The 24,278-nt window shown below is 44.7% G+C and overlaps 1 protein-coding gene across 4 annotated transcripts in view; it reads left to right on the top strand.

Annotated features, from left to right (window-relative positions):
- Positions 1 to 13,021: 13,021 nt before the first annotated feature.
- Ubp1 (upstream binding protein 1) overlaps positions 13,022 to 24,278 on the top strand; it is a 44,823-nt gene continuing 33,566 nt past the window's right edge. Inside the window, exons 1-2 of one of the 4 annotated variants that reach the window (XM_041676780.1) lie at positions 13,022 to 13,105; positions 13,460 to 13,649. In XM_041676780.1, the coding sequence (XP_041532714.1) occupies positions 13,537 to 13,649 (113 nt within the window). In that variant the 5' untranslated portion in view covers positions 13,022 to 13,105; positions 13,460 to 13,536. Of the gene's footprint in view, positions 13,106 to 13,179; positions 13,650 to 24,278 lie in introns of those variants that run through there. The other 3 variants (XM_041676779.1, XM_041676777.1, XM_041676778.1) reach the window with 3 other exon arrangements.

Here is a 24,278-nt window from a genome sequence, read left to right as displayed (position 1 = left end):
TCTTTTAACCCACTCATCAGTGGTCTCCACCATGGCCTCTCTGGCTTCTGAGTCACCCCAACCGGAGCCATTCAGGCTTTAACACCCTGCCTGTAGGTCGAGGATGTCCTCCTACAAGCCCTGTAGTGTTTGCCACCTTCACACCCCATCCATAGAGGGGAGATGTCCCCCTATAAGCCTTTTATTGCCATTTTCGCGGGTTTTCACGGTTTCAGCTATGGGTAGCAAGCCATCCAAGACCATCAATCCAGCCTCCCCCCTGGGAGGTCTTTTAGAGTCCCGAAAACCCCAGGCCTTAATGCTCTACTTACAGATTCCCACACTTGTCCATCTTTGTTCAAAAAATGTCCTCCTTACAATTTAGATAACAATTTAAAGTGGCCATCTAACAGCACCTTTGATCCTGATATTCTATGGAAGCTTTCTTTTTTTTTAATTTTTTTATTGACATTTATTGAGCTCTACATTTTTCTCTGCTCCCCTCTCTGCCTCTCTCATACTTCAACCCTCCCCCAAGGTACCCATCCTCCCAATTTACTGAGGAGATCTTGTCTTTTTATACTTTCTACTTCTCTATGGGAGCTTTCTAACTACTGTCAGTGCACAGGCAAACGGAAGGAATTTCCTTATATCTAAGCCTTTTACTATCTAAGCTCTAAGTCTCAGTCTTGTAATCTTACCTTTCATGATATCCATATGATCCTGTCTAGTAACCTACTTCCTTAAGAGTGCAGGTGAGTTAAGACGAGATTCACCAAACACATACAACACACCCTCTGAGGGCAGAGGCAATTCCCGAGCAGGAACCACACTGGGATTATAACACCCCAGGTGGAATTTTAGCTAGGGACTGGTTTTTGACTTGCCTCCTGGCAGGTCTCTATAAGGCTTCCCTCAAGCCAATAAACCATAATAAGCTCTCAGAAGTCATTCAAGATACGAAGGAAAATCCTCATTTTTAGAATACCTCACTAAAGCCCTCTTACAATATACTAACTTAGATCCAGAAACCACAGAAAGCAAACAGTTACTCATGACTTTTTTTTTTCTTCAGTGCTACCCTGACATTAAGGCTAAACTTAGACATTTGGAGAAAGGCCCCTTAACCCCACAGGTGGAAGTCTTAGTGTTGGCTTTTAAGGTGTACCATGCAAGGAATGAAAGCTGCTCCCTTGCCCCCTGGGTAGAACTGGTCTCTGGGCCCTAGCAGCATGCCCTAAACCTCTGGTTCCACAAGACCTTGTCCAAGATGCCATAGGGAAGGACTTTTGACAGTTGATTGTCCTCATGCACATCGTGGCATGAAGTCATCAAACCCAGAAAATTCCCAAGTTGACTTTCTAGGTCTGGCCGGGCGATGGTGGCGCGCGCCTTTAATCCTAGCACTCGGGAGGCAGAGGCAGGCGGATCTCTGTGAGTTCGAGAGCAGCCTGGTCTACAGAGCTAGTTCCAGTACAGGCTCCAAAGCCACAGAAAAACCCTGTCTCGAAAAAACAAACAAAAATAAAATCCAAACAAACAAAAAAAGACTTTGTAGGTCTGGCCATGGATGAGTGAGGCTGCCAGGGCTCCTTTGACCCAACCACAACCATCATCTGTAACAAGGAGCCACGGGTAAACATCACAGTATCAGAACGGACCATGTCCATTCTCTTGAATACCGGAGCCACATACTCGCTACTGAGGGAATTCTGGGGGCCTACCTCTCCTACTTTCCCTATTGTTGGGGTAGGAGGACTGCCTTATCTACCTCAGCAGACCGCACCACTTAACTGTGTTTTTAGGGTTATTTATCTCATTCATTTTTAGTTATGCCGACCTGCCCAGTCAGTACCCCTTATGGGAAGAGATTTTCTAGCAAAAGTAGGAGCTTCCATTTTGTTTGCTCCTTCCATTTACCTTACCCCAGACTTGCCAACTTAAAGAAATGGAGTAGAAGACAAACAGAAAATTGGAAGAAACTAATAAATCCCTCAAAGAAAACCAAGAAAAAGCAATCAAACAGGTGAAGGAAACAATTCAAGACTTGAAAATTAAAATAGAGGTAATAAAACATAAACCGAGGGAATTTTGGATATGGAAAATCTGGGCAGATGAACAGGAACTACAGAGACAAGTATAACCAACAAAATACAAGAGATAAAAGAAAGAATCTCAGGTGCTGAAGATACTATGGAGGAAATAGACTCATTGGTCAAATAAAACATTAAATCCAACAAATTCTTAACACAAAACATCCAGAAAATCTGGGGCACCATGAAAAGACCAAAGCTAAGAATAATAGGGGTAGGTAGTAGAGGGAGAAGAACTCCAGCTGAAAGGCACAGAAAACATATTCAACAAAGAAGAAAACTTTCCCAACCTAAAGAAGGATATCCCTATGAAGGTACAAGAAGCTTACAGAACATCGAATAGACTGGTTCAAAAAAAAAAACCATCCCCTCGCCATATAATAATCAAAACACAAAATACAGAATAAAAAAAGAATATTAAGAGCTGCAAAGACAGTTCAACCAAACAGAAATTTAACAGAGAAATAAGAGAACTAACATATTTCATGAATGAAATGGACTTAACAGGTAACTATAGAACATTCTACCCAAACACAAAAGAATATACCTTCTCAGCACCTCATGGAACCTTCTCTAAAATTGACCACATACTCGGTAACAAAGCAAATTTTGACAGATACAAAAAAAAAATTTGGAGTAACCCCCTGTGTCTTATTGGATCACCATGGATTAAAGTTAGAATTTAACAATAATACTACTCTCAGAAAGGCTACAACCTCATGGAAATTGAATGGTAAACTACTGAACCACCCCTGGGTCAAAGAAGAAATAAAAAAAATTAAAGACTGGGGGCTGGAGAGATGGCTCAGAGATAAGAGCACTGGCTGCTTTTCCAGAGGTCCTGAGTTCAGTTCCCAGCAACCACATGGTAGCTCACAACCATCTATGAGATCTGGTACCCTCTTCTGGCAGCCAGGCGTACATGCAGACAGAACATTGTATACATAATAATAAATTTTTAAAAAAAGAAATTAAAGACTTCCTTGAATTCAACAAAAATGAAGGCACAACATAAACTTATGGGACACCTTAAAAGCAGTGCTAAGAGGAAAGTTCATAGCACTAAGTGCCCACATAAAATGGAGAAAGCTCACATTAGAGACTTAACGGCACACCTGAAAGTTCTAGAACAAAAAGAAGCAGACTCACCCAGGAGAAGTAGAAGACAGGAAATAATTATATTGAGGGTTAAAATCAACAAAATAGAAGCAAAGAAAATAATACAAAAAAATCAATGAAACAAAGAGTTGGTTCTTTGAGAAAATCAACAAGGTAGACAAGACCTTATCCAAACTTATCAAAAGGCAGAGAGAGAACATTTGAATTAGCAAAATCAGAAATGAAAAGGGGGACATAACAACAGAAACTAAGGAAATTCAGAGAATCATTAGATCATACTACAAAAACCTGTACTCCACAAAATTGGAAAATGTAAAAGAAATGGACAATTTTTTAGATAGATACCATATACCAAAATTAAATCAAGACCAGGTAAGCAATTTAAATAGACGTATAAACTGCAAGGAAATAGAAGCTGTCGTCAAAAACCTCCCAACCAAAAAAAACCCAGGACCAGATGGTTTTAGTGCAGAATTCTACCAGAACTTCCCAAGAAAAGCTAATTCCTATACTCCTCAAAGTGTTCCACATAATAGAAACAGAAGGGACATTGCCAAACTCTTTATGAGGTTACAGTTACCCTGATACCAAAATCATACAACTACTCAACCAAGAAAGAGAATTACAGACCAATCTCACTCATGAATATGAATGCAAAATACTCATTAAAATACTGGCAAACCAAATCCAAGTACACATAAAAAAAATCATCCACCATAATCAAGTCAGCTTCATTCCAGAGATGCAGTTCTGATTCAACATATGAAAATCTATCAATGTAATCCATCATATAAATAAACTGAAAGAAGAAAACCACATGATCATTTCATTATATGCTGAAAAAGCATTTGACAAAATCCAATAAACATAAAGGTCTTGGAGAGATCAGGGATACAATGAACATATCTAAATATAATAAAAGCAATATACAGCAAGCCCGATAGCCAACATCAAATTAAATGGAGAGAAACTCAAAGCAATTCCACTAAAATCAGGAACAAGACAAGGCTGTCTACTCTCTCCATATCTCTTCAACATAGTTCTTGAAGTTTTAGCAATAGCAATAAGACAACAAAAGGAGATTAAGGGGATTCAAATTGAAATGGAAGAAGTCAAACAAATGCAAATCAAAACAACTCTGAGATACCATCATACACCTGTCAGAATGGCTAAGATCAAAAACACCAATGATAGCTTATGGAGAGGATATGGAGTAAAGGGAACATTCATCCATTGCTGTTGGGAATGTAAACTTGTATAACCACTTTGGAAATCAGTATGGCGGTTTCTCAGAAAATTGGGAATCTACTTACCTCAGGATCCAGCAATACCACTCTTAGGCATATACCCAAAAGATGCTCAATCAGACTACAAAAGCATTTTTTCAACTATGTTTTAGCAACATTATATGTAATAGCCAAATCCTGGAAATAACCTAGATGCCCCTCAACTAAAAATGGATAAAGAAAATGTGGCAAATTTACACACTAGAGTACTACTCAGCAGTAAAAAACAATGACATCTTAAATTTTGCATGCAAATGGATGGGATTAGAAAACACTATCCTGAGTGAGGTAACCCAGACCCAAAAAGATGAATATGGTATGCACTCACACATAATTGGATATTATCTATAAACAAAGAACATTGAGCCTATAGTTCATGATCCTAGAGGAGCTAAGTAATAAGGTGAAACCAAAGAAAAAATATAGGCCCACCTGGAAATTGGAAATGGACAGGATTGACTGGCAGGGTTGGGAGCATGGGGCTGGGGGGAGAGAGGACAGTAGGAGGAGAAGAGGAGGGGTGAAGGGGGTAGAGGAGAACTTGAGGGAATGGGATGGTCAAAATGGAGGAAGGACAGAGATGAGAACAAGGAGAGAGATACCTTGATTGAGGGAGCCATTATAGGGTTAGCAGAAACCTGGCTCTAAAGAAATTCCCAGGAATCCAAAAAGAGGACCCCACCTAGGACCCTGGGCAATAGAGGAGAAGGGGCCCAATCTTGATTTGCCCTGTAGACAGACTGATGATTATCTTAAATATCACCGTAGAGCCTTCATCCAGCAACTGATGGAGGCAGAGGCAGAGACCTGCATCGGAGCACTGGACTGAGATTCCCAAAGTCCAGCTGAAGAGTAGAAGGAATGAGAATATGAGCAAGGAGGTCAAGACCATGATGGGTTCACCCAGTGAAATATTTTCCCTGAGCTAATGGGAACTCGCTAGCTCCAGTTAGACTGGGAAGAAACAAGCATAGGACCAAACTAATTCCTGTGAATGTGGTTAACAGTTGCATGGCTGGGGCAGACTGAGGGTCCACTAGCAGTGGCACCAGAATTTATCCCTACTGCAAGTGCTGGCTTTTTGGGATCCTATTCTTTTTGGATGTATACCTTGCTCAGCCTAGATATAGTAGAGAGGGCCTTGGACCTTCCACAAGGCAATGTGCCTTACCCACTCTGAGGATTAGATGGGGGAGGTAAACTCTGGGTCATTTTCTGACTGAAGAGAGGTTGGGATTCCAAACTGGGGGATAATTTCTCAGAGAAGAACATCAGAAACTGTCTGGGCCTTCTTGTTAGTGGTGGGAAACGCTTCAATCCACCCAGACATGGTGTTCACCAAAACCAGGAGATATTTAACTCATCTGACTGTGGGCATATGAGTAAAATCAAGCTGCCAATGAGTTCCTGGAAGGGAGCCCCTGGCCTGGTGGGCGGGAAAAGAGAAGCTACGATATTTGGTCTTGTGATCTGACTTTTGACAGATTTTACAAGAAGCAGTGATTAGGGAGAGACAGAGTAGATATGAAGCTAAAGCCTGACCAAATAGGTGTGGGCTGTCTCAGAATCCCTGGGGAAGGATGGTCCAGGTGAGCAGTGTGGAGTGGTGAGTGCCAGGGTCAGTCAGGTGAAGGCAAAGATATTTTGAGATTGAGAGCTGAGAGGAATAGAGAAAAAAGCATCCTTGAGATCTAGAACTGAGAAGTGGGAGGTTCTTGGAGGGATAGTGGAGAGAAGTGTGTAAGGATGAATAGGGACCACTGTGGAGTTAATGAGCCAAAGGTCTTGAAGCAGGCAATAGGTTCCGTTAGATTTTTCTTTTTTTATTATCCTTTTAAAAAAATGCCAATCCAAGTTCCCAGTCCCTCCACATACCCTCCCATTCCACCCCATCCAATCCTCAGAAAGGGCCAAGTTTGAGGGACTCTCTCATTGTATCCACCTGTCTCACCTTAAACCTTTTACTCTTTTTTGATTTATTTATTTATTTATTTATTTATTTATTTATTATGTATACAGTATTCTGTCTGCATGTATGCCTGTAGGCCAGAAGAGGATACCAAGTTTCATTATGGATGGTCGTGAGCCACCATGTGGTTGCTGGGAATTGAACTCAGGACCTCTAGGAAGAACAGCTAGTGCTCTTAACCTCTGAGCCATCTCTTCAGTTCCAAACCTTTTACTCTTCCAGCTCAAGATACCCCTCATATATGGTAACTCAAACAGGGCCCTGCTCCCTTAAATTCTAAAGGACACCAGGATCAGCCACTTTTTCTCCATTTCCAGAAAAATAAAAGTTTCATCACCACACTCAACCCTTCTGTGCCAAAAACTCCATATGCTCTCCCCTCTCCCTCTTTCTCCTAGATAGGAGAAACCTGGCTCTAGAGAAATTCCCAGGAATCCAAAAGGATGACCCCACCTAGGACACTGGGCAATAGAGGAGAAGGGGCCCAATCTTGACTTGCCCTGTAGACAGACTGGTGATTATCTTAAATATCACCATAGAGCCTTCATCTATATCTCCAATATCATGCTTAAATTTCCCGGTAACTACTCAGCTGTTATTACAGGGACCATCATTAAACATAGAGCCAGAGGTACAAGGATTGCTAAGAGCCCAGGTGGTAAGAAATGATAACGAGTTCAGGGACATTCACAGCTCCAGACTCCAAAAACTCACAAAACAGACTTTAACATAGCAGCAGGTTTATCACCTACTGCAGCAGTGTCTCCTGGATGTTAAGGTAATACCATGATGCCAAAGAGAACAAGTGCCTTAAGATTTGCTCCAGGTAAAACATTGAGGGATCTAATAATTCCCCTTTCAAATAATTCCCTCCCTCCTCCCTTCTATTCCAACATTATACCATCGTAATCATAAGCTTTTATTAGGTCTGAAATTTATTTCTTTTCTAACATTTTTTTCATAAGCTCCACGGAGCCAATTGGGCCTATCTAAACAACCAGACTCGCCCAGAATAAGTATCATTTAATTCTTCCCTTATCACTCCTGGTCTTGGAAACCCCTGGTAAATTCCCTTCTCCACCCCTCCGCCCAAAAAACCTCTATCTACCATTTTGGGACTCTCCTCCCTTAATCACCAGGATCTAAAATTTTTTCCAGACATAATTTTCTACCTTTACAGCATCTTATGAGGTCCAAGCTGTCAGCCAGCCAGTTCCACAGAGCCCAGAAAAAAACACAAAAGTAATCAGCCACCCCAGGACACGGTCAAGCATCTCAACTCTCTGATGCCCACAAAATCAGCAAAAAGCAGTCTCGAGAGACCCGATGATACCTATAAAATCAGCAGGAAGAAGTCATGAGAGACCTTAGGATGTCCCATTTCCACCCATTAAAAACTCCCCACTAAAGACCCCAAACTCCCCATTTTTTTCTTTTTTCTTTCTTTCTTTCCTCCTTCTTCCTTCCTTCCTTCCTTCCTTTCTTTCTTTCTTTTTCGAAACAGGGTTTCTCTGTAGCTTTGGAGCCTGTCCTTGGATTAGCTCTTGTAGACCAGGCTGGCCTCGAACTCACAGAGATCTGCCCGCCTCTGCCTCCCAACTGCTGGAATTAAAGGTGTGCACCACCACTGCCCAGCGATAATAAACCAAAGGTTGAATGATTCAGTCACACAAAATGGCTGATGTTAAGTTGGGAATGTGGGTCCCAGTCCCTGGCATCTATCCCAAGGCCCCAGGCCTGGTCTGGACTTCAAATCCCAGCAGGCCAGGTCCTGACCAGGACCACTCCCCAGGGTACTTAAGTGATCCCCCAAAAGAAGAACACGTGGTCTCCTTTTTTTCCTCCCCAGGGGTTGTGTTCCTGCGGCTTCCTGGTTTCCCCCTCGGGGCCACCCAAGAGCACAGATCTCCCATTAAACCTGGGATATTTCTTAATTTGGCTTGTTTTGATTTGGCTTGATTGGGAATTTTTGTGTCGTCAGGGAACTAATATTAAAAAATATTCCTAGGGCTGGAGAGATGGCTCAGAGGTCTGAGAATTAAACTGAAGTTGTCAAGCTTGGTGGTGGGTTTTTACCCACTGAGCTGTATCTCTAGTACCAAGTTATTTCTTGGTTTCATTTATTAAACTTAGGTTATTTCACCAAGTGGTGGTGGGCATGCTTTTAATCCTAGCACTTGGGAGACAGAGGCAGATGAATCTCTGTGAGTTCGAGGCAAGCCTGGTCTACAAGAGCTAGTTCCAGGATAGCAAGTACTGTTACACAGAGAAACCCAATCTTGAAAAAACAAAAATATAAAACAAAAAAAAAATCCTTAGGTTATTTCAATTATTTTTTGTTATCATTAGTTCAATAGTTATTCAATATGAACCCAAACCTTGAGCATGCTAGACAGGCATTCTCCCCATGAGAGAAAACGCCTAACCTAAATATGGTGTGGTAAGTCCTTCTGTCAATGTGTTGCTTTTTATTGATTAATGAATAAAGAAGCTGTTTTGGCTAGAGGCTAAGCAAAATAGAGCTAGGTGGGAAAACTAAACTGAATGCTGGGGGAAAGAAGGCAGAGTCAGTAAGACTCGATGGAGCCGCCAGAGGGGAAAGATGTGAGCCGCCAGCTGGAACCTTGCTGGTAGGCTACGAGCCTCATGGTAAAATATAAAATAATAGAAATGGGTTAACCAAAGATATAAGAGCTAGCTAGCAATACACTTAAGTGATTGGCCAAGCAGTGATTTAATTAATACAGTTTTTGTGTGATTATTATGTGGTCTGGGCAGCCTGGAACGAACAAGTGGCCTACTAAATAAATATTCTGAATTTTATCCTGCATTGTATGAGCTAATTTTTACCCTGGCAGCCCTTCTAGACTAGGATCTGCCACTTGACCTTGAAAGGCCAATTAAAAAGAGAAGTGAAGCCTGGAGAGATGGCTCAGTGGTTAAGAGCACTGACTGCTCTTCTTTTTGGTTTTTTTGTTTTGTTTTGTTTTGGTTTGGTTTTTCGAGACAGGGTTTCTCTGTGGCTTTGGAGCCTGTCCTGGAACTAGCTCTGTAGACCAGGCTGGTCTCGAACTCACAGAAATCCGCCTACCTCTGCCTCCCAAGTGCTGGAATTAAAGGCGTGCACCACCATCGCCTGGCCTGGCTGCTCTTCTAGAGGACCCAGTTTCTATTCCCAGCACCCACATGGTGGTTCACAATTATTGTAACTCCAGTTCCAAGAAATCTGATGCTCTCTTCTGGCTTCCATCAGCACTGTACATAGGTGGTGCACAGACATACATGCAGACAAAATACCCATATACATAAAATGAAAAATTAGAGACAAGTTTAAATATATACCTTTAAAAATCCCATAGTGATGACCCCAGGCTGGCTGAAAATATCCATAGGCCCAGTGGTGCAGGGAGGGTAGATGCCATTATGATGTGTCGTGGAGAAATGGGAGAGAAAGAGGAGCAGATTGGTCCATGTGCTGCGGAAAGAGGTGGAACTGAAGAAGTAAAGGTGTGGAGGAACAGTCTGATGTGTGGCCTGCATGCCACCTGGGACTGTGGTGATGTCAGGGCCTGGCTTACTATGGAGGGCCATGTCAGGATCCGCAGTCCTACAGCAGCCAGGGTCTAGGTTGATGTCCATGGCTTCATTTACCACTGGAGACCAAGCAGATGCTCAGTGCCTAGACACCCACCTGAGCTCATGTTGGTGTCCGAGAGCCATGCTGCCACTAGGGCCAGGCTGATCTGAGTGACCTGTGCTGCCACCCAGGGTGATGGTGATGTCTGGAGCCAGGCTGCTGCTAAGGGCTATAGCTGGGTCTGTGATCCTGCTGCAGCTGGGGTCTGTGCTGATATCCATGGCCCAAGATACCACAGTGAACCGTAGGAATCATGCATGTTGAAACACAAGGGCTGTACTGAGCACTATGCTGGCTCTGCCCCTCACTGGCCACTGTGGCAGAAGAGGCTGTTCCCGCCCTTCACTTGGGAGGGATGGCCTCACTCCTCACCAAAGGAGGGGTATGGGTGTAGAAGAGCTGACTCCTCCCCTTGCCTGGGACAGTACCAGTGGCCTGTGTTGTAAGGAGTCCACTTGTTTCCCAGCCACCCGATAATTCAGACCCAAAATAATCACACAGAAACTGTTTTATTTAAATCACTGCTTGGCCCATTAGCTCTAGCTCCTTATTGGTTGACTCTTACATATTAATTTAACCCATTTCTATTAAGCTGTGTATCACCACATGGCTGTGGGTTTACCGGCTAAAGTTCCAGCATCTGTCTCCAGTGGGGCTACATGGCTTCTCTAAACTCTGCCATCCTTCTCCCAGAATTCAGTTTAGTTTTTTCCTGCTTAGCTCTATTCTTTTGCCTTATCACAGGTCAAGACAGTTTATTTATTAACCAATGGTATTCACAGCATACAGAGGGGAATCCCACATCACCTCCCCTTTTTTGTTTAAATTAGAAGGAAGGTTTTTAACTTTAACATAGAAAAATTACATAAAACAAGATTGTATCAAGCAAAAATTATAGTTACAATATTTATATCTACTTTATCTTTTATCACACTCTGCTTCTAAAGACAAATATTTGTCAGAGAGAAGTCTCTCATTTTCCTTTGGTATGGTCTTGAATAAGTCTAATTTGTTCCACTAATTTCTGTCTTCTCATCTTTCTCTCCTCGTCAGTAGAGTTATGAGCTGAACTGACCTAAGAGTCACTGCTGTTTTGAGACAGGTCTCACGATGTAGCCTTGGCTGGCCCAGAACTCACTGTGTAGACCAGACTGGCCGTGAACTCATAGAGATCCACCTGCCTCGGTCTCGGTCTCCTAAGTGCAGGAATGAAAAGCATGCACCACCACCCTCGGCCCTAACCTTAGAATTTGGCAACTGTTTCCTTAGATTTCGGAGGCTCCGCTTCTAAGATTTCGGAGGCTCTGCTTCTACCTATGTTTGAGTACTTCTTTAGTACACAGATTAGATTGGTTAAAGAGACAGAATAATAGTTTGCACAATTATACTCACCCTAAGAATCAGAGGATTGCCCTTCCCCCTATTTTCCTCTGTATTTTCCAACAGTTAATAACAGACCTAGCTAATCCATGTTGCTGGACCCACATCCATCTGCTCACTACTCAAATCCAATACTTTGAAGCCAAAAATTTTTTTTAAAGATTTATTTATTTATTTATTTATTTATACAGTATCCTGCCTGTAGGCCAGAAGAGGGCACCAGATCTCATTATAGGTGGTTTATTTGAGCCACCATGTAGTTGCTGGGAATTGAATTCAGGACCTCTGGAAGAGCAGTCAGTGCTCTTAACCGCTGAGCTATCTCCTCAGCACCGGGAGCCAATATTTTGTGAAAAAGAAATACACATCCAAGGGTCAGCCCTGATAAGTGGAGGGGGCAATTCTCCCCAAATCTTCACAGTTATGGATAACCAGACACAGAAGACCTTTGGTAGGAAGCACAAGGAGGCACCTGGGAATGGGTAAGAGGCCTGCATCCTGAGTGCAGCCTTTGTTTTTTTTGCTATGGTTATCTCCGTTTCTTCGTTTGCATGTTACCTGAGCCATGGCCTGTTCTCTTTTTGTTGTTGTTTAATTTTATTTTAATGTGCACTGGTGTGAGGGTGTCTTATCTTCTAGAACTGGAGTTACAGACAATTGTAAGTTGCCATGTGGGTACTGGGAATTGAACCCAGGTCTTTTGGAAGAATAGCCAGTGATCTTAACCACTGAGCCATCTCTCCAGCATCTGCCTCATGATTTCTAAAAACAAAACAAAACACACACACAACCCAAAACAAAAACATTTGTTTTCTTCAAGTTAACCTTCACAGCAATTTACACGCTTTGTGTTATTGCAAAAGACTAAGGAATAAGGATAGTGTCAGACAATCTTAAGTCACCAGATATTCTGGGTTCTGTAGGTTTCATTTTTTTGTTTTGAGACAGGAGCTCGCTTAGTAGACCAAGCTGACCGAGTACTCAGATCAGCCTGCTTCTGCCTCCTAAGCACGGGGATTAAAGTTTGCCTTTCCACCCTTCTCGAGTTGCGGGGGGTAGGGGGAGGTTTCGTGCAGCCTTTTAGGGAGGGCTGACTCATTTATTCTCAAGATTTTCCGCACAACCGGTCTAATTTAATTCCTCAGACGAGATGTTGCCGCTTTTCTCAGCAGGAGGAAGAAGAGTCGGCGAAGTATTTCCCTCAACGGCGGAAGTACGACCCGGAACCACTTCCCCCAGTGCGGACCAATCAGTGCTTTTTTATGGCAGCCGATTTAGTCCCGGAGTCCTGCCAAAGGGAAGAACATTTTGATTGGTGGCTCAGCCGGGTGCGCAGAGGCTCACGGGAGTCAAGACCCGCTGCTTCGCCATGACTGCCCAGAAGACCTGTCAGTCATCCGAGCCGCTCCTCTGGTCACGCCTCTTCCGCCGCCAGGCAGCGACGCCGCGGGGGCCGGGCGGCTCAGCTAGGTCCAAGCTTGTGCGGCTGAGAGGCGCGGGGCCGCGCGGGGCGGGCCTGGGAGGGGAGCGGCCGCGGGGGCGGGGCCGGGGCGGGGCCGGAGGAGGAGGCGGAAGCAGTGAACGAGCTGGAGCCGGAGTCGCTTCGAAGCTGCGTCCGGGCCGGCGGAGCGGCGGCGGCGGGGTTGGCCGGGGCGAAGGGGCGCTGGAGCCTGGGCGGGCGGGCAGAGGGCCGGGGGGGCGCGGCCCGGGTGTGGGTGACGGGCGTGCCGGAGGGATGCGAGCCGGGGCTGCGGGGCGGGGCGGGCGGCGGCGGCCGCGGGAGCGGCGCCGGGGGCGGGCGGCTGCATGAGGCGCGGGGCCGGCGGCCGCGGGAGGGCGGCGCGGCCGGCGGCCCGGTCGCTCCCGCTGCAGCTGCTGGCCGGCGCGCTGAGCCCTGACAGCTGGGCCTCGGCCGCTCTCGTCTCGGCCGCGTCCCGGGCCGCCGCTGGTGACCATTCGTCGCGCCGCCGGAGGCTTCACCCGCGCCCTCCCTCAGGACGCTCCCGCGGAGCTCGGGGGCCTTCGCCCCGGACCGGGAGGCCGCGCTGCGCGGGCCGGCGGCGAGGCCGGAAGATGGCCTGGGTGCTCAAGATGGACGAGGTGATCGAGTCCGGGCTGGTGCACGACTTCGACTCCAGCCTGTCGGGCATCGGGCAGGAGCTGGGCGCCGGCGCCTACAGCATGAGGTAAGGGGCGCTGCTGCCTCCGCCCGCCGGGGCCTGCGCCGCGGGCTCGGGGTCCCACCGCGTGCTCCCGTGGCTGCCGAGCGGCTGGCGGGGACCCGGCGCTCCGGCCCGGGGAAGCCGCTCTAGCCGATGAGCCTGGGGGAGAGGGAAGAGGTGCTTCCTCTCCAGTTGATTTACGAGTCTTTTTTGTTGCGATCGGCTGTACAAAAAGGCAGCGCTTGGGACGGGGAAACGCGGCAGCCATTCCTGCCGTGTCTGCCGGGGTGGCCTTGGCGTTTCAGCCGCTAGCCGATCCGATAGTGAGTTACGTCGCGGGTGAAAGTAGCCCCGAGGGCTGGTGAGCGCGCTCTCTCGCCGTCTAGTCTCCTGATTGTGTGGCAGCGAAGCTGGGCCCTCTCGGTTTCTTTCTTCTCAGAGTGACTCTCCTCGGGCTGTTTCCACTTGTCGAGGGCTTTAAGGTTGTGCCCCAAACAATAGTTTAGTCCCTGCTGCCTGCTCCAGCAGCTGTTCCATTTTGTATAATCGGGAGAAGCTGAAGCAGAGAGGAGCCAAGTATGTCTGCCCCTTATCCCGAAAGAGTGGAAGCCCTTTGTTTTGATATGGGAGTATGACTTGTGTAGGGTATGGTTTAGCCAGTGAAGGGAAAAACGGAGTGGTCTTTGAAACTGATGTGAAGGAAGCGTAGCTGTCTGTTTTCAGCAAATGCCTGCTGTGTGCGGTGCAGGGCAACTCCGCTGCCTCCTAGGGGATGACGGGAGCCTTAATACCCCAGGAGGAATGACTTGGGTCGGAACTGGACTGGAGAAGTCCCAGCTCATCCCTGAAGCAGTCCGGCTTGGCTCTGCCCCACGCAGAGGACTCTCAGAACAGCGGGGAGGGTTCTTGGCCCATGGAAAGCAGCGGGGAAGGCATGCTAAACTGAGAGCTAAGTCTCGCTCGCATCTGACCCTGATTTGGTCTCTGCTAAACTTGGCACTTCCTTTCTCTCCAGTTGTGTAACTTGAGGGCCTTAGATGAGGTGGACTGTTTTCTAGAACAGCTGTCTTGGTTGTTGAGGAAATTGAGCTACTGAAAGTCGCGGGCTCACCCCGCTGTAGAGGAGGCTTCCCTCTGGAAACCCTCCTGGAGTGCCTGCCCTTGTCCACTTGAGAGCTTATGAACGGAGCCGAGCTGCAAAGCTTGCTTTTTGGTAGTTTCTAGAGCCTGACTTTTTCCTAGGGTCTTCTGTGAACTGTACTTGTGGTTTGTTTGTTTTGTTTTTGGTGATTCTGCCAACCGGCTAACTTGTGTTTAGGGTTATTTCGCAGAAGAGAAAATTAATTCTTAGTGATATCCTTCCCTTGACCTTACTCTTGAAATTATGCCGGCGTCTTTGTAGTTTTCTGTAATGATACTACTCTTTGGGAAAACCTTTCCCCTCACTGTCATTTAATCTAAAGTTTCCAGTATCTCTGACAGTAAATAGCAGTTTCTGAGGGGGTCTTGTTTATTTATTCACATTCAACTGGGTTCTGCGAAAGGAAGAGTTTACATCTTGTGCCTTCAAGACCCTTAGTTTAAAATGTTCGCATATAAGACATTGTGAAATTGAGCTGAGAAGGAGAAAGTCTGAGGGACATTTGTCTTCCATAGGCCTCTCCGTGGTTTGCTGTCTCTCCCCATTTTCCCTGAATCTTGGAGCAGCCTGCTTGTTCTGCATAGAAATCTGATAGGAAGCAAGCCTTACCTTTCTGTTACTTGTTCACACCTGTTAAGCTCAAAAAGTAAGCCTCAGGTGGTGGCTCACGTCTGTAATTTCAGCACTTGGGATGCCGAGGCAGGAAGATCATCTGAGTGTGAGTCCTGTCTGGGTACATATTCATATTCTCTCCCCCCACCTCCTCTCTCTCTCTCATATATGCATATTCTCTCTCTCGCCTCTCTCTCTCTCTCTCTCTCTCACACACACACACACACACACACACACACATCAGCATACACCCCACACTGCGCACACACACACACACCATACACATACACGCATAGCTTAAGAAACATCTGAACTTACTGGAAAACTTTTGATAAAAATTTTGTTTGGGCTGCAGAAATGGCTCAGCATTTGCTGCCAAGCTTGTGAACATGCATTCTAGCTCTAGAACACACATGATAGAAGGAAAAAACAGACTTCTGCAAGTTTCCTTGTGCTATTTTTTTTAAAGTGTAAGCCATTTTTGTTTTGCTCAAACTGTATTTGTGGATGTCTTAAATTCATTCTGTCTCTAACTTCATGGCTCTGGGAATTGAACCAAAGGCCTTGAATTTACTAGGTAAATTTTTTTTTCTTCAAATTTTTTTCTTTTTGAGACAAAAATCTCACTATGTTGTCCAGGCTGTCCTGAAGCTCACTATGTACCCTAGATTTGCTTTCAATAGACTCCTTAATGCTGGGATTATAGGAATAGTCACTGTAACTAGTTTAGGCGAGGTATTGAAACCTTTCGTTTCTCCTCCACATTCATTCATTCATTCATTCATTTTGGGAAATTCTCATTTATCCCAGAATGGCCTTGAACTGAGTAGCTAAGGATGATTTTGAACTTCTGGTCCTCCTTGCCTCCACTTCCATAGTGCTTGGATTATAGGTGTGAACCACTTCCTGGTCTATGTGTTGCTGGGATTGGACCAAGGTCTTTGTGTAGCTTGACTCTACCAGTTGAGATGTATCTTCTGCCCTTTCAACCTTTTTTTGACTATGTTTTTCTTTTTCTTTTTTCTTTTTTTTTTTTAAGGCTGTTTTGGAGCTTACAGCGTAACTCAGGCTGGCCTCAAACTGGAGATCTGCTTATGCCTTCCTAATACTGCAGTATTATTCTTTATACTTTCTCTGTCTCTCTCTTTCCAGAGTTTCTCTGTGTAGCCCTGGCTGTCTTAGAACTCTCTTTGTAGACCAGGCTGGCCTCATACTCACAGAGATCAGACTGCCTCTGGGATTAAAGGAATGTGCCACCACATCTGATTGCAATTTTATTCTTTCTTTTTTCTTTATTTTTCCCCCCTTCTTTTTGCAATTTTATTCTTAAAATGTGTTTTAGGGGATTGTTTCCACAGCTCTTGTGAACAGTAACTGGAAAGAATTGGAGAATTGATCTTTAGATCTTAGATTTTGCCAGGCAGTAGTAGTAGCACATGCCTTTAATCCCAGCACTCATGAGACAGAGACAGGCAGATCTCTGTGAGTTTGAGACTAGCCTGGTCTGCAGAGTGAGTTCTAAGACAGCCAGGGCTGATGTAGAAACAAATACTCAAAAGCTGAAGCCAGTCATGGCACACACTGAAATCCTAGTATTGAGAAGTGGAGACAGGAGGATTGGTTGTTCAGGACCATCCCTGGCTACTTTTTAGTGAATTTGAGGCTATCCTGAGTTACATGAGACTGCCTGTCAAGCAGAAAAAAAAAAGGGGCAGGGCACTGGAGAGATGGCTTAGTGGTTAAGAGCATTGGCTGCTAATTTCAGAAGACCTAGGTTCAATTCCCAGCACCCACATGGGAACTTACAACTGTCTGTAAGTCTAGTTCCAGGGGATCCAACACCCTAACAGAGACATGCAGGCAAACACCAATGCACATAAAATTAAAAACAAATACTTTTTTTTTATTGGATTTTTTGAGACAGGGTTTCTCTTTCTCTGTAGCTTTTGGTTCCTGTCCTGGAACTAGCTCTTGTAGACCAGGCTGGCCTCGAACTCACAGAGATCCACCTGCCTCTGCCTCTCGAGTGCTGGGATTAAAGGTGTGCGCCACCACCGCCCGGCTTCAAATTATTTTTTTTTTAAAAAACACAAAAATGTTTTGTAAAATTCACCTAGAATGAATTCTAGATTTGAGGTTTTAGCTCTTTTCAATGAGAACATTTGCAAAATTGTTTGCACATGTAATTTTTTCAGACATATGGGAATATTGAGATTATTTTAGTTGTGTTTGACTCATGATCCTAGCTGAGTATTAACTTCATGCTACTTAGTAGTTAGTAACCTCCTACCCTGCTCATGCTCACCACCCCCACGCTTTCCTAGATGACTTCCCGGCCTCAGAATGCTTCTGGGTCCAGCTGGCTCCCTTACTTGATATTGGGAGGTCAAAGCACATCTGCACACACACAAGACTTGTGGGTTGTCTGAGTGTGCTTGGGCATGGGTGACAGTCTTTTGGTTTGGTCACTTGGACTTCTTGAGACAGTGAATTGGAATTTGCTCAGCCTTTGTGTCTTTAGATGTTGCTCCCAGATGCTGTCTCTATAAATTAGGTGGTAATCTGCAGTCTTGGCCAGGTGGGGCGCACACCTTTAATTGCAAGCACTCAGGAGACTGAGGCAGGCAGATCTCTGAGAGGCCAGCCTGATCTACATAGTGAGTTCCAATATAGCCAGAGCTACATGGTGAGACCCTGTCTCAGTGTTCCCCCAACAAGAACAAGAAGAAGCCTTTGCAGTCTTTTTCCTCTCTCCATTTCTACTTCCCCCTTTCTGCTGTCTTCTGGATAGCTTCTTCCTCCCATTCCATTCCCCTAACTTTCCAGTCACAGTCAGATCTGATGTTCAGCCACAGTTCTTAATTTCCTGTTCTGGGAATTCTATGCGTTTGTTCTCCTTGAAAGTCTCTGTTCCCTGAGTTTTATTTCTTCAAACTAGGTAAGCATGATTTCCGAATTTGGGTCTGATAATTCTAGTGTTTGAAGTCTAAATCATTTCTGTATCCAGTCAGGAAAACGGAAACCACTGAGTTGTTTCTGGTGGAGAGCTTAGTGAAACCTTCCACAGCAGAGGTGATGAGAGGGCTGGGGAAGGGGCTCTGACATCCTTAGCTCCTGGCTCAGCACCTCGCTCTCAAAAGCCTGTATGTTGACTACTTGTACATGCCTTTCCCTGCCCCACTTTGAAACTCCCACAAGTGCTTCTCTTTGGCCCAAACTAACAAGATTGCACTTAGCTAGAAGTCTCCTATGAGGGTTGTGAGGGCTCTGTCCTCTGCAGCAGAGACAGAAGAGCTGGGTACTGCAAACAGGAGTCTGGGACTGGGTGTTAAGCCATCTGTTGTTTTTGCTTTGGGTTCTTATTCCTAGAGTCTTGTTTGTCCTTCTGTGCTTGGTTATTTTTGAGTCTTGGCGTTGTGGAATTACATGGAACAATTTGATGCCTGTGGCTTTTCACTAACTTGTCAAACTCTGGGAAGCCTTTCTAACCTGGCTAGGGGCACCTTAAGTCCACATTTAGCTGTTTCCTGGATCATCCGGAGAAATGAATGTGGCAGGCATCCTTGCAGAAGCTTGCTCTACTTCATCCATGCTCTTAACTCTTTCCTGTCCAGTTCATTTGGGGGTAGGGGGAGTATTCTAGACCCACAATGTAGCCAAAATAATGACAGCTCTGTGGTTCTATCTTCAAACTGGAAAGGCATCTTTTGGTAAAAACTGTTTTGCATTCCAGGTTTGCTCAGTTTTTGAACTTTGCTTATATTCCAGCTATTTCCTATTTCCGTACAAGATAGTTCGTTCTCTCTCTCTCTCTCTCTCTCTCTCTCTCTCTCTCTCGTTGTTGTTGTGTTGTTTTGTTTTTCGAGACAGGGTTTCTCTGTAGCTTTAGAACCTGTCCTGGAACTTGCTCTATGGATCAGGCAGGACTCTAACTTAAGAGATCCGCCTGTCTCTGCCTCCAAGTGCTAGGATTAAAGGCATGTGCCACCACAGCCCAACTGATAGTTAGCTTTTTTTTTTTTTTTTTTTTGGTTTTTCGAGACAGGGTTTCTCTGTGGTTTTGAAGCCTGTCCTGGAACTAGCTCTTGTAGACCAGGCTGGTCTCGAACTCACAGAGATCCGCCTGCCTCTGCCTCCCGAGTGCTGGGATTAAAGGCGTGCGCCACCACGGCCCGGCTGATAGTTAGCTTTTAAGTACTTGTTAGAAGAATGTATGTTGGGGCTTTGGGGCTGGAGAGAAAGCTTTGGGGATTTTGCAGACAACAACCAGGGTTTAGTTTCCCAACACCTGCACTGTGACTTACAACCACCTACTGAAGATTTAGAGGATCTAGTGCTCTCTTCTGGCTTCCTTGGGCTCCTGCGTCCATGTGGGGCACATAAAATTCATGTATGTGCACGTGTACATGCACATTAAATATTTTTTTATTTTTTATTTTTAAAAAGAATATATGTGATTTTCTCTGTGTAGCCCTGGCTTCCCTGGATCAGGCTGGCCTCAAGCTTAAAAATTTACCTGTCTTTGCCACCCAAGTGCTGGAATTAAAGGTGTGCGTCACTACTTCCCAACTATATATGTGATATTATAGAGTGTGCGCCATGACTTCCTGACTTCATATGTGATATTAAAGCCCTCCCTGCTTTGCTGGCCTGGAACTCTCAGTAGTTTTGGACTTGAACATCTGCTTCATGTGTTTGATTTCTTGTTTGAGTGGGGCAGAGCTGGCGTATAGACTGTTTTGTCAATTCAGGCCTCCATGTTGTTATTTTCATCTTGGTTTTATTCTTGTCTTTTGAATTTTGAAAAATTTATTATATTTTATTACTGTGTGTGTGAGTGCATATCTACATATGCATTCCATACACACATGAAAGTCAAAGGACAGCTTGTTGGGGTTGGTCATGTGGGTCCTGGGGACTGAACTGGTCACCAGGCTTTTGTGGCAAGGGCCTTTCCTGGATGAGTCATTTAGCCAGCTCTTTGTCTTTTGAATTCTTTAGAATTTCACCTTCCAAATATGCTTTCATTACTTACTTACTACTTCCTCACTAAGAAGTCATCAAATTTTAACTTGTATTTGAAAACCACCCCATCACTATAGTTGTATTCAAAGCTATGAAAGCGGATACAACACTCAGCACATGCTGGGTCCAGCCATCCTCCTGGAAAGCAGCTGAACTGCTAGATATTTAGGGAGCCTGACAGTTCTTCAAAAGGTCAGTTTATCAAGTTTCTAGCGCTTATCTTTTCTTCTCCCCTCCCTTGATATAAGGTCTTATACTGCTCATGCTTGAGCTCAAACTCACTCTGTAGTCACCAAGTCTGGCCTTGAATTTCTGATGCCTCTAGTGCTGGGGTTACAGGTGTAGAACATCACACCCAGTATGTTTCTTTGTTTTGTAAGGCAGTCTCCTGTAGCCAAGCTGGTTTTCATTTCCACATGTAACTAAGGATAACTTTGAACTCCTGACCCTGCCTCTGTAGGGATGACAGGCATGCACACCTGACCAGCTTTGTTAAGGTTTTAAAGTAAAAACTTCAGTGCTAAATGTATAAATTGTTCAGCTTTTTTTTTGGGGGGGGGTTTCTAGACAGGGTTTCTCTGTGGCTTTGGAGCCTGTCCTGGAACTAGCTCTGTAGACCAGGCTGGTCTCGAACTCAGAGAGATCCGCCTGCCTCTGCCTCCCGAGTGCTGGGATTAAAGGCGTGCGCCACCACCTCCAGGCTTTTGTGCATTTTGTGTCTATTCAGTAGATACATTGTAGGATTGGATCTGTTCTAGCATCCATGTATCTTCCATTAAAAAATGTTCCACTTGTGCCAGGCAGTGGTGGCGCACACCTTTAATCCTAGCACTCGGGAGGCAGAGGCAGGTGAATCTCTGAGTTCAAGGCCGGACTGGTCTACAAAAGCGAGTTCCAAGACAGCCAGAAATGCTTCACAGAGAAACCTTGTCTCAAAAAACAAAACAAAACAAAAACAAAATAATGTTCCACTTGTCAGTTTTAAAAGATGAAATTTACTTATTTTTGTTCAATTTAATAATTCTGTCCTGGGCTGAAGAGATGGCTCAGGAGTTAAGAGCCCCGGCTGCTCTTTCAGAGGACCCAAGTTCCATTTCTAGAATTTACATGGTGGCTTACAACCACCTCTAACTCCAGTTCCTGGGTATCTGATGCCCTCTTCTGGCCTCTGTGGGCACCAGACATGCACACAGTACACAACTATCATGTAAGCAGAACACCCATACACATAAAATAAAAACAAATAAATTTAAAAAGAGTCTGTCTTTAATACTCAAAAGACTCTCCATTTGTGAGATTACAAAAATTGAGTATTAGCAGTTCTATATGACTTAACATAGGAAATCTTAAATTATTAAGTGTTTTATTGATTCAGCAAATATTACTCTTTTGTATTAGATAACAGTGAGTAAACAATTTTGGGTGTGATTCTGCTAGGGAGGGCACAAACTTATCAGATCTCTGTTTTAGCAAGAGTCATGCGGGAGTGCTTACAAGTCTCTTGTAGTGTAGTCAAATGAAATAAGCTGCTTGGACATCCTGTAGAAGAGCAGAGCCAGCCCTGAAATAGCCCTGAAAAGGGCACATTGGGAAGTTAGTTGGGAAGGTTTGGTGAGGATGAGGAGCCCCGTGGGCGGGCTTTGTGTGATTTTGTTAGGACCCTAGTTGAAAACAAGCCGATAGAGGGTTTAGAGGAATAAAATGATCTAATTTGTAATGTTTTCTGTGTTGATTGGAACTTCGTTATCATTTTCTTTTTTTAATTAATTAATTTATTTATTAATTATGTTTTTGGCTTTTTTTTTTTTGATTTTTCGAGACAGGGTTTCTCCTTAGCTTTTGGTTCCTGTCCTGGAACTAGCTGGAACTGGACCAGGCTGGCCTCGAACTCACAGAGATCCGCCTGCCTCTGCTTCCAGAGTGCTGGGATTAAAGGCGTGCGCCACCACCGCCCGGCTTGTTTTTGGCTTTTCGAGACAGGGTTTCCCTGTAGCTTTGGAGCCTGTCCTGGAACTCACTCTGTAGCCCAGGCTGCCCTTGAACTCACAGAGATTCGCCTGCTTCTGCCTTCTGGGTGCTGAGATTAAAGGCGTGTGCCACCACTGCCCAGCAATTTGAAAACATTTGTATTTATTGTGTGTGTGTGTGTGTGTGTGTGTGTGTGTGTGTGTGTGAGAGAGAGAGAGAGAGAGAGAGAGAGAGAGAGAGAGAGAGAGAGAGAGAGTCAGTCACAGGAGTTATAAACAGCAATCAGCCACTGTGGATGCTGGGTAACAAACTCAGGTTCTCTGCAAGAGCAAGTACTCTTAACCACTAATCATCTCTCCAGTCCCATCTTTTTCTTTTGGAATATATGGTCTTACTGATGAGACCACCATCAAATTGGGGTGATCTTGCTTCAATGCTTTGCGGGGGGGTGGTCACTAGCAGTTTCTGTTCTGCTCTCCCCTCATCCTTTACCAGGAATTGAATCCAGGGTCTTGTGTATGCTAGGCAAGCGTTCTATTGAGCCACTGCCTCCCCATATTTTGAGATAAAGTCTTATTATATATAGACCCTGGCTGGCCTGGAGCTTGCTATGTAGACCAGGCCTGCCTCGTCCTCCAGAGTGATGGGATCAAAAGTATGTGCCACCATGCCCAGCTTCCACATTTTATTTTTTAATTAAGTCAAGTTTAAGAAAGATTTGTCGGGCTGGAGAGATGGCTCAGAGGTTAAGAGCATTGCCTGCTCTACCAAAGGTCCTGAGTTCAATTCTCAGCAACCACATGGTGGCTCACAACCGTCCGTAATTGGCTTCTGGCCTGCAGCGTACATGCAAGTAGAATGTTGTGCACTTAATAAATAAATAAATCTTTGAAAAGTAATTTATTTTTAATTTTATGTGCATTAGTATTTGCCTGCATGTCTCTGTTAGGGTGTTGGATCCCCTGAAACTGGACTTACAGACAGTTGTAAGTTGCCATGTGGGTGCTGGGAATTGAACCTAGGTCAGCTGAGATTACAATAATAAGAAATTTCTTTTTTTTTAAAGATTTATTTATTATTCTGTCTGCATGTACACCTGCACACCAGAAGAGGGCACTAGATCTTACAGATGATTGTGAGCCACCACGTGGGTGCTGGGAATTGAACTCGGGACTTCTGGAAGAACAGTCAGTTCTCCTAACCTCTGAGCCATCTTCCCAACTCAATAGGAGATTTCTTTTTGAGGGGGAAAATGTTCTAGAATTGGGTACTGGTAATGGTTGCATGACTCTATTAGTATGTACCAAAAGTAATGGAATCATATACTGTTAAAAGATGACTATCACTACTCAGTGATACTGCTAAACACAGAGCCTGCTGTGCCCCCAAAGTGGACAGTCCCAGAAGACCCTAGACACAGGTTACTCCTGGGAAAAAAGTAGCCAGTTGGCTGTTGAAGTCATTGTTTTGGACTAGACCAAAGGCTTTATGTTCTCAGCTGTTGTGCTTGTTGGCAACATTTTATTAAACACCATTTTATTCAGTGCTTCTTTGTGGTTCCATGATACTGTGTGGCCTGTCTTTTGGCAGCAGTCTTAGTTTCTGCTTTAAAAACAGGTAGTTGGGCACTCTGGATTTGCTTTTTTCCTTTTTAAATAAAGGTAATCTGGGGTTTAATTTTTTTTATTTGATTCGGATAAGGTGTCATGTGGCCCAGGTTCTGCCATCTGAGCTATATTCCTAGCCAGAGTTTACTGTTCTTTTTATTGATTTTGAGAGGGTCTCACTATGTAACTCTTGCAAGCCAAACCAGGCTGGACTTGAACTCACAGAGATCCACCTGCCTCTGCCTCCTGGATACTGGAAGTAAAGGCCTGTACCACCATACCTGGCAAGTTTACAGATTA

The sequence above is a fragment of the Microtus oregoni genome, unplaced genomic scaffold (genome assembly GCF_018167655.1).
Source record: "Microtus oregoni isolate MIOR12 unplaced genomic scaffold, Mior012 000028F_ref0000031, whole genome shotgun sequence".
NCBI classification, from domain to species: domain Eukaryota; kingdom Metazoa; phylum Chordata; class Mammalia; order Rodentia; family Cricetidae; genus Microtus; species Microtus oregoni.
This window is presented reverse-complemented; position numbering and strand designations above follow the sequence as displayed.